At 42.8% G+C, this 11116-nt stretch overlaps 1 protein-coding gene across 1 annotated transcript in view; it reads right to left on the bottom strand.

The window, feature by feature from the left end:
* The window catches only part of CUBN (cubilin), a 273447-nt gene that overhangs the window by 127959 nt on the left and 134372 nt on the right, over window positions 1–11116 (bottom strand). Inside the window, exon 32 of the mRNA XM_007460874.1 lies at window positions 1496–1655. Within this exon, the coding sequence (XP_007460936.1) occupies window positions 1496–1655 (160 nt within the window). The remainder of the gene's footprint in view (window positions 1–1495; window positions 1656–11116) is intronic.

The raw sequence follows: 11116 nt of genomic DNA, 5'->3' as shown, positions 1-11116 counted from the left end.
GGGGGGGGGGGGTGTACAAGGCACCTCATGGCGCAGACAGCGCTGAAGGAGGATTCGGGGGTGAGGGAGAGTGGCCCAGGGCAGCCCGAGCAAAGACAGAGGAGTGCATGGGCTGCAACACACACGCTTGGCCGAAGCATGGGGCACGTGAGGAGGGTCGAGCGATGCTGGAAAAAGAGCAGGGCAGATTCTGTGCCCGTGGGGAGAAGCCTGGGCTCCACGCCCTGGTCGGTGTGGAGGCAGGACAGACAATGGAGCACTGAAGGTCAGAATCAGAACTCGCTACTGCACGTTGACTTTGGAGGAATATGGGAGAAGGGCAGGTGAGGCCAGGAGGCTGCTATAGCAGCCCAGAGGAGACCCGCTGGGGACTTCTTTGCTATGAAGCAAAACGTAAGTGATTAATTAAATGAAAAGAGTGTTGAGAAGCTGTTCTTGGGCTTCCCTGGTGGCACAGTGGTTGGGGGTCCGCCTGCCGATGCAGGGGACACGGGTTCGTGCCCCGGTCCAGGAAGATCCCACATGCCGCGGAGCGGCTGGGCCCGTGAGCCATGGCCGCTGAGCCTGCGCGTCCGGAGCCTGTGCTCCGCAACGGGAGAGGCCGCAACAGTGAGAGGCCCGTGTACCGGAAAAAAAAAAAAGAAGAAGAAGCTGTTCTTTCTTTGCAAGAACTTCGCAGTCTGTCTTGCTCCAAAGCCTACAGTGCACTTTGGGGAGACCTCAACCCAGAAACTCTTCTTAGCCAGGGCTCTTTACTGCAGAATCCGGGCAAGCCAAGTCCATTGAAACAGATGAAATGACTAAATAGACCACACTTGTTTGAAATGACAAGGATCCTCCCAATAAAAATCAGAGGCGTATTAAGGGAACAACAACCCGTCCAGCTCTGGGTTCCATCTCTGACAGTGGAATAAAGGGTTAATCTCTAAAATTCCCAGATGAAAGGCAATGGGTGAAAAGGTCTAGTAGGAAGTGGTGCTTTAAGAAAAAAAAATGGGGAATTTCCTGGCAGTCCAGTGGTTAGGGCTCAGCGCTTTCACTGCCATGGCCTGGGTTCGATGCAGGCCACAACCACTACCTTGAGGGTTAGAACCTGACCTTATATTACAAGAAATTCTTGTAATTTATAGAAGCATATCTCTTAGCATAAAACTCTGGATAAATACTAGATAATATATCTGTGAATAAATGAATCTGGATAAACACTTCTTTAGTAGTGTCTCTAATATTAAAGGCACTTTTAAGTGTTATTCTGAAAATTTGCTTGAGAGATACAGAGATCCCAAGGAAGTTCACGTCACCTTAGTTAGACAAAGGAAAAGTTAAAAGTATCAACAGTTGGAATCATTGCAAACCATGGTTCCTTTGTTCTACTTAAATTGTCGCATGTTAAGTAGAAAGCTGGGACTGATTTCGGTCTCATTTTACTGCAGCACCAAGAGGGGCACTTAAGAACAGATGGTTTGTGCTTCCGCGAGACCCACGCGGAACTTGCCTTGTCTGAAGTGAGCGCGGAACCCCCGGCTCTGTCTGGAAGGGCCAGACTGAAATCGCAGGAAGAGGCTGTTTCCTGAAGAGGTGAAGGGGTTCCTCAGCTGCTGTCTTCCACACACACCGGCAAGGCGAGGGGCTGCAGAGCTTAAACCATCAAATACCTACAAAGAAACACAACAGGGGACACAGTGGTTCAGAACTTCAGATCTGCCTGTACAAGGCGCCTGTTCCGTGGAGTACCTGCACATCGGTGACCTAGTAGAAAACACATTTGCTAGGAACCCAGTGCTTCATTTTATTGTCTTGTCACTCAGGTCCATTGGAGTGTCTGAGTCTTTGGTCATTTCTAGGAAAACTGTAGGGATTTCAGTAGGAGTTTCTGTGCCAGAGAAACTTGCCATTAGATCCCTGGATGCCTTTATAAATGCCATGCCTTTCCCTGCTTTCTTCCTCTCCTGACTCCAGGGCAGTTACATCATGGGCCATGCTCACATGTGCTGATACAAGAATGAATATGGAGCAAATACGTAAGAAACAATGAGGAAGAATCATTCATTTTCAGAAACCCAGCCTTTGCTGGAACTTTATGCTCTTCATGGGGTCATGGTCAAGAGGAAGAGAAAGGGTAGAATTCTTTCAAATGACATAGTGATGTGAGGCTGATTTAGAAAATTACCTCATTATTTTAAAAAATATATTGGGCTCTGTGCTGCCCAGTTCTGTGCTGGGACTTAGCTGACCTTCCATATGTGCCAGTGGAACAGAGTTTACATTACAGACCCCCAAAATTGCTGTACTGGTGTGTGAAATTTAAGCTTGTGCATTTTCTTGGGACTCTGTGTGTCTGGTGTGAATCCTTGAATGCTCTTATGTGTAAACTGGGGGGAAATGAGTTCTTTGTCTCTGGACGATAATAATAATGACAGCAACCATTCATTAAACGTTTACTATGAGCCAGGAACTGGATTCAGCCTTTCACATATACTATCCAGTTTCCTCCTCCCCAGATTCCCTCCATTTTCAAGAAGAGGATAACGGATGCACAGAGAGCTCACCGATGTGACCAAGACACAGTTCCTAAGAGGGAGCAGGACATGGTGAACCAGACAGCTAGGTTCTGGAGTCCAGAATTAGACCTTTCATTTTGTCCAATGCAAGATTTCAATTAAGCAAGATAGATGCATCAGCTGGCCAACCACCAGGGTGGGAGTAAAAGTATGAGGTTAAAATATGACTGTTTCATGCAAAATAAATTGCCATTTACATTTCATAAGAAAGCCCTGGGAGAAAATAGAAAGTCAGGAACTTAATACAAGGAAGGTACACACAAATGACTTTAGAATACCTAGTGATTACAATCAGCGTTCTCTTTAGCATGTAAGTATGACTGGGAGGCTATTCTCATTTTAATTTATATGAGCACATGAGTCAAACATCAATAGGATTTTTAACTCTCTAATGAGGGGGCAAAAACTTTTACAATAACAAATTTCATATAAATGCTCTGGAACATCACTCCTTTTTTCTTTTTCTTTGTTTCCCTCAATGTCCTAATTTTTAAATCTATATATCCAATAAAACTTTAAAACTGATTTTCACTCAACATTTAAAGGTTGATTAAAAACTAAATGATATATTCTCAACCAATCCAAAATATAGTTTCCAATCTAGTGTGACTGCCTCTTTTGAATACCCTGAATACCTTAAATAGGAGCCCAAACCACACACAAACCATCATTACACAACCTCTTATACTACATTTACACTGCAAACAACTCTCAAATATTACCACCATTGGTTTAATCCAAGATTTATTTATCTCTGTACTTGGTTTTAAACTTTCCTAAGGTTATAGCTATAACAACCTAGGATTTCAGCAATGTTATATTAATACTATCTTGCTTTAAAGAATACCCTCTTAGAAGATCTGGGGTCCAGGGGTCTGGGGAATATGGCAATTGGCCCTTGGTCAAGACTGCTAGTACAAGACTACTTGCTTCTCTCAAGGTGATTGGTTTGTTTGCTTAAAAGAGCATTTCTTAAACTTTAGTGGAACATGGGTTCTATGAGGTTCATAGACGTCCCCAACAAAAACAACAAACAACACCCAACGATACACACACATTCAGAGGATTTTTACAAGTCCATGAACTCACAAAGCCAAGACTCCTCTAGTTTCCTTTATTTCTCTCCAAATTTAGAGGGCTAGGGAGTAAGTAGATATTGTTCCTTCCCTTTCTAAGTTGTCTTTTTCTCTCTGAATGGTTGAAATCCTCTTAAGGCAAAATAAGGAAGGTAGAAAGTGAAGGCGAAAGTCATTCAGAAAGTCACATGAATGAACCATTTCCCTGGAGGTTCTTTAAAAGAACACATCTTCTAGGAGGTCTACATGTTTCCAGTCCCTCCTACCCCCGAGATCCTGGAATCACAGGACTCTGGCTGAAATCCATACACCTGGGGCATTACTTCACAAGGAACAGATCCAAGATAGAAGGTTTCCAATGTCCCTAAATCAAAATTATATACCAATGTCACCCTACATTTGGTTAGCATGTTGTAATTTTACAAGCACCAGTGCAAACATCTCTAAAACTAGTCCTCAACAGCATGTGATGTTTTTCGTTTTTTTAGTGAAGAAAGTGAGACTTCACAAGTGTGCTATCTATTAAACTATCGTCTCATCCAATGGGAGCTAGTGACCCAAGGTCATGGAGCTAGTGACCGAAGATCACGGAGCTACTGAGTAGCAGAACCAGGAACTTAATTCTTCTCTCTCCAAATTCTGTATTATATCATGTTACTTCTCTTTACAATGTGTATGATAGTTATTAAGTTATATGTTCCTAATTACCATTTTATGAAAGTGTAAGACCTCACGTTATCAAGGAGACAGCTCAGTTTGGAATAGCAGTCCTTTTATTTGAGAGTGTTCTTAACATTTGTAATATCAAATCAATTTAAGCTTTAATTTATAAAATTATAAGGAATCCAACCTCCACTGAGTTATCAAGCTCCAAGCCCAATATGATTCTCTTTTGCCATAATCCCATATTGAAATGCTGATTTTACCAATAGGTACTTGAAAAGATGCTCAAGACAATTAATCACCAGGAAAATGCAAATCTAAACCAGAATGAGATATCATCCCACACCTGTCAGAATGAAGGTCATCATCAAAAAGACTACAAATAAGTGTTGGTGATAATGTGGAGAAAAGGGAACCCTGGTGCACTGTGGGCAGGAATGTAAATTGGTGCAGCCACTACGGAGAACAGTATGGAGGTTCCTCAAAAAACTAACAATAGAGCTACCATATGATCCAGCAATTCTATTCCGAGGTATTTATCCAAGGAAATGAAAACACTAATTTGAAAAGACGCATGCACCCCAATGTTCACTGCAGCACTATTTACAATAGCCAGGACATGGAAGCAACCTAAGTGTCCATTGACAGAAGAAGGGATAAAGAAGATGGGGCACATATATACAATGCAATATTACTCGGCCATAAACAAGAATGAAATCTTGCCATTTGTGACAACATGAACAGATCTAAAGGGTATTGTGCTAAGTAAAATAAGTCAGACAGAGAAAGACGACTACTACTATATGATCTCACTTATATGTGGAATCTAAAAAATAAAACAAATGAACAAATATAACAAAACAGAAACAGAGCTATAGATACAGAGAACAAACAGGTGGTTGTCAGAGGGGAGTGGGTGACGGGAGGAGAGAAATAGGTGAGGGAGATTAAGAGGGACAGACTGCCAGTTACAAGATAAATGAGTCATGGGGGTGAAACATACAGTGTGAGGAACACAGTCAGTAATAATGTCGTATTTTATTTTTGTTTGTTTGTTTGTTTGTTTTTTTGCGGTACGCGGGCCTCTCACTGTTGCGGCCTCTCCCGTTGCGGAGCACAGGCTCCGGACGCGCAGGCGCAGCGGCCATGGCTCATGGGCCCAGCCGCTCCGCGACATGTGGGATCTTCCCAGACCGGGGCACGAACCCGTGTCCCCTACCTCGGCAGACGGACTCTCAACCACTGCACCACCAGGGAAGCCCTAAGGTCGTATTTTTGCATGGTGAGGAAAGGGGTCAAAACATACAAACCTCCTGTTACAAGATGACTAAGAACCAGGGATGTGATGCACAACATGATAAACAGAATCAACACTGCTGTATGTTATATAGGAAAGTTGTTAAGAAAGTTGTCAATCCCAAGAGCTCTCAGCACAAGGACAAATACTTTTCCTATTTCTTCTCTTTTGTGTCTATATGGGATGATGGGTGTTCACTAAACTTACTGGGGTCATCACTTCACGATGTATGTAGGTCACATCATTATGCTGTACACCTCACCTTACACAGTGCTGTGTGTTAATTATATCTCAATAAACCTGGAAGAAAATAAACTTGATGTAAAATTTGCAAAAAAAAAATTATAAGGAAAAAACTGCAGGGAAGAAAATAGGAGAAATCTTGTTGCTATATTTTTAAATTCTAAAGTCATAAAAATTATCAGTATGCATTTCCTTTACTTCCATTTAGTTCCCAAGGCAGAGCTAGCAAATTATATTATTACTGGCTATACACATAACATATTCACATAGATTATAGATATATAAGCCTTATTTAATTCTACTGCCAAGAGTTTCCTGGGCCTGGGAATTGATTTTCTGATCTGTTGCTTAGGTGGTAAAAAGAGAAATATACAAAACAAACAAACAAAAAAACTGCATATTGCGACTAACTCATTTCTAGATAACTCCAGTAAAATAAAATTTTGAAATTGAATCCACAAAAGAAAAAGCAGCCACCATCCCGTGGGAGTTCCAACTACAGGAGCTCTAAAAACAGGCAGATGGAGTTAAGCAGTAATCTAATTTCTTCACTAAAGTTAATCAGTGTCTTTACAAAGTATCCAGAGTCTGTCAGATTTCCAGACACCAGCACATACATTAAAAATACCTGAACTTACCTCTATCATACAAAAATAGGAGACTTTTTAAAAGAACAGGACCAGGCACATAAGAGACAGTAAACGTCTGATGTACAAATGAGTAAGTAAATATCGTGTATAAGAGTATATGACCTCTGAGAACAAAGGACTAAGGTTGAGGAAAACCCAGAGCTAAGAAAGAAAGCTGCTCCTTGCCTTGTGGATTGGGCAGTATAAACGCACAGCAGGCATGATGGCGGGGAAGAGGTTATTCACGGTGGGAAAGAGCTGCTTTCCGGGCCCAGAGGGCAGTGGAGGAGGCTCCGATCAAGGTCAGGGGCCAGGCCACACACACAGCACCCAGGTGCCCTCTCACGGGCTGTGCCAGCCCTTCACCAGGACCACGAGAGGAGGAGGATGGCGGAAGGTGGGTGGAGGACACCGGACCGACCCCCAAGGCCCAGAGTATCCAGAACACATGACATTATGGTGCCACCGGGGACCCTCTATATACCCTGAGCTGTAGCCAGAAGGTAGAACTGAGCCAAACATTTATGAACTTTAATACTTGATGCTTTATAATGTTAAGAAGATTTGAGTAAATATCAACCCCTTTTCAAAGCTGGCATGTGTCAACTTCAGCACAAAGTGACGGGGAGGCAAACCATTCAAACGAGAGACCAACACCCCTTCCTGATGATGTTTAGAGAGGCCAATGGTCAGAGTCCAAGGACCAGCAATTTGAGAAAATAAAGGAGCCAAGCAAAGGGAACCTTTCGTCTTTCCATATACTTACTGATGATGGAAATATGTATTATTTAACAACATGCATTCTTTAAAAGCAGGTGGCAGAATTCCTTTTAAAGAGAAAAAAAACAGAAGGTGTTTATTTAGCAAAACACCCTCGCAGGCTCTCAGAGAACAACTGCCAGGGGAGAGATGCTACATGACTTACTGTGGACGGGTCTCTCTCCTCTCTGTCCTTCAGCTGCCTAATCTGTAAAACTGGATTGACATGAGAATATCGTTCGTACTGTTCGGCAGAATTAAATAAGTTAAAAGACATAAAGGTACGTCAGGTCGTTTCTGGCACACAGTAAGTACTTAATAGATATTAGCCTCTGCTATTAAAGTGGGATGAAGAGATCACTAAATTGCTGTTTAAGAAATGGATAAAACATCGTAGGGAGGAAACGGGAAAGCTAGGGAGGCAAAGACAAAAAGAGGTCCAAAGATGGCGGTTCATCCGGCACGACGGGAGCCTGAGTTGGAGACATAATCCATGAAAACTGCCCAGCTGGGACGGTGGCGTGGGCACAGGGTGGCAACTTCTGACCTGGCCCCCAGTGCTTCATGCCCTGTGCAGCCTCTTCCCTGGAGGGTGGCATGGACCTAACGACCTGCTTCTGATAAACAGGACAAGGTCAGAGTGAGGGGTGTCACTGCCATGGCTCGGTTGGGACAGATGGACCCTTGCATCTTGCTGGCAGCCTCTCTTGTTGGCACTGTCCCCTGCGCCCTGTACTGCTCGCCCTGATGAAGCAGCTGCTGTGCTGTGAGATGCTCTGCAGAGAGGCCGCGTGGCAAGGGGCTGAGGGAGGCCTCTAGCCACAGCCTGCAAACAACCGAATCCTGCCAACGGCCACGTGGTAAGTCACACTGGGGTTCCTGACCCGCAGAAACTAGAATTATTGTTTTGAGCTATTACGTTTGGGGATACGTTTGTAGACAGCAACAAATAACCAATCCAGGGGGTGTGAAATGAGGGACTGAGCAAGGAATGCACACTGGAGTTTTTAGGGCAAGGATGTCTAATATCACATTTTAGCTCACCTGCAATATTTAGGTAGTCTACCATATAATAGAGCCTCACGTGTGTAGTATTTTGGAGAAATAAAGCAAAGAGGTCTAAATCCCAACTTTTTCTTAAAAAGGGGTAGAGAGAAAGGGAACAGCCATAAGAAGCAAGAGATAGAGGCCTTGAAATGTAAAGAGTGACAAGAAACGGACACCTGGGTGACCACTCCCCCCCCCCCGCCTCACTTCTCCACACAAGAGTCCCTGGAAATATTATGGGACGATGGGTTTCCCAAGCCTCTGAGTCTCCTTTCCCTCACCTGGAGCGACCCCCTGTGTCACTTTCCACTGAAGGGACCAAAAGTCATTCATGGAACTTAGTGACTTGGAAATTACTTGAGGTCTAAGGGGTGACTGGCTGTAGCGACGGGGCAGCCGGCGGGTGGGCTGAGTTGTGTACACAAAGGGAAGAAATGGAGACAGAGTGGCATCTCCACTGTCCTTGGAACCGCTGGCCCTCCCAGAGGAGCTGCTGTGGTGACGGTGACCTGCCTGGCGTGAGAGGCGCATTCAGCGAATGTATTACCCTGATGGCGAATGCCATTGTTTTCTTTCCTTGTTTCTTCCTTATTTCTTTGGAAAGTAAAGCTATCACAGCTTGTTCAGGAATTCATAAGATCCGTTAATGTAGCAGGTTGAGCTGGGGATGACAAAGTATCCGGTCTAGGTCAGGAAGAACAGTGATTTCTTTAAAAATCTCTGTGTTCCTCTCCAAACATTTTCCATACAACACCAAACCCAGCTCCACAGCACAGCTTCAAAAATATCCAAAAAGTGGAGCCTAAGTGGATGTCAGCACTCACACTCGTCTCAAACCACACTGTTCGTGGCTTCTCAGTGCTCAGCCTTCACTGACAGGCTACGTATGGGATTCGGCCCATCTGACATTTTCCATCTGACCATCTAAGGCCCAGAGGAGAGCGCAGTGATCTTACGTTCAGAACACCTGGGAAGCACAGGTATCTCGTGATCAGAACACCTGGAAGCACTCTGAGAGTCAGAACACCTAGACTCCAGTCCTGGATCCATCTGGGATACTTGTTTGTTCCTGCACTTCAGAAGCTTCTGGTTATGAGTTTCATCGTCTTAAAAATGGGGGTAGATAATATGAAGGTAAATTTCTCCTGTTTCATGATAGGAATGCTCACGCATACATTTTTTAGTGGAATTTGGCAACACAGGAAATGTAAAAGCTAGCTCTTTCACTTCCGGGCGTCTACCCGAGACAAACTCTTACGTGATTGCATTCAGAAATATGGACAAGAATGTTCCTTGCTAAGGGTTGCCATAGTACAATATCAGAAGGAACTGAAATGTGCACTAACAGTACATGGGTACGTGACCCATGGTATGTTGATAAAGTTGATAAAGTGGAATCTTGTATGGTGGCAAAAAGAATGCATTAGAGCTGAATGCACCACAGTGCAGAAAAACGTTCAAAACAGATTGTTGGATGAAAAGAGTGGATGGAAGAATATGTGTTATGTTGTATTATGTTCATCAAATAAATAAATTATACATACTTTATTTACTTGATGTACATAATACAACATAACACACATTTGTAAAACATGCAAAATAATATTACATACTGTATACAGATGCACACATACAATGAAAAAGTACCAAAATAGCCATGGGAATTGTAAACACAATTTCTCATAAATTGGTTTCCTCTGGGCCAGGGGCTGGGAATGGAACAGTGTGGGCTACACATGGGGCCTCAAAAGGAATGCATTTCTTTTGGGGAAAAAAAAAAAAAAAGAACTTGAAGCAAATATGGCCAAATATTGAGATTTAGCAAGTAGGATGTTTTTGTTCATGCTATACTTTACATGTGTTGTGTAGTTGATACTTTTCTGTATACTTAAAATATTTCATAATAGAGTTTTCAATTAAAAAAAGAGAATCTATATAAAGGAAATAATGGGAAATGTAGACTAAGATTTACATATAAATATGCTCTTCAGAGCATTATTATAATAAGAAAAGAATAGAAGTAATCTAAGTGATCAATGATAAGCTAGTGGTTAACTCAATTCTATGGTGTCCATGTAACTGATTATAGGGCCAAAGGAACTATTCTTAAGAAGAAGCATATTAAATAAGCTAAGTGAAAAAAGGCAGGATACAAAACTATACGCAGTTTTATATTAACTCTCTTTGTGTATGTGTGTATAAGTGTGCATGTGTGTGTTTCTGTAGGAAATGAGCCAAAATGTTAATAGTTTGTCTCTGTATTCCAATATTATGGATGCCATTAATTTCTTATTTTTTCTTTTCTGTATTTTAGAAACTTAGTATAAGGAGCATATAAAAATTTAAAATAACATATATATATTTAAAGTGCTTAAGTGTTTAGCCAGACGGACATGTAAATGACCCCATACAGAGACAGGAAAATATGCTACTCATATAACTGTACTGCAGTATCTAAGCCAGGTGGATATTAATGCCATTTAATCTAGCCTTTTGCTGCCTGACAGGAATGTATCAAGGATATGGCTTCTGTTTTAAGATTTCCAAAACATGTGTTAGTTGGCTAATACGTACAACTGTAGTCCAGCCCTCTCTCCAAGCTCTAGGCTCAGCTATCTGACTGCATTCCAGACACCATTGTTGGTATGTTCCATCAACCTTGGAAGTCAATGTCTCAAACTGAAATCATCGCCCCCTCCCCGTAATTCCTCCTGCACCTTCATTTCTTTTTTTTTTTTGGTTTTTTGGTACGCGGGCCTCTCACTGTTGTGGCCTCTCCCGTTGCGGAGCACAGGCTCCGGACACGCAGGCTCAGCGGCCATGGCTCATGGGCCCAGCCGC

Source organism: Lipotes vexillifer, unplaced genomic scaffold (assembly GCF_000442215.2).
Source record: "Lipotes vexillifer unplaced genomic scaffold, Lipotes_vexillifer_v1.1 scaffold534, whole genome shotgun sequence".
NCBI lineage: Eukaryota > Metazoa > Chordata > Mammalia > Artiodactyla > Lipotidae > Lipotes > Lipotes vexillifer.
Note: the sequence above shows the minus strand (reverse complement) of the source record. Positions and strands in the feature narration are given on the sequence as shown.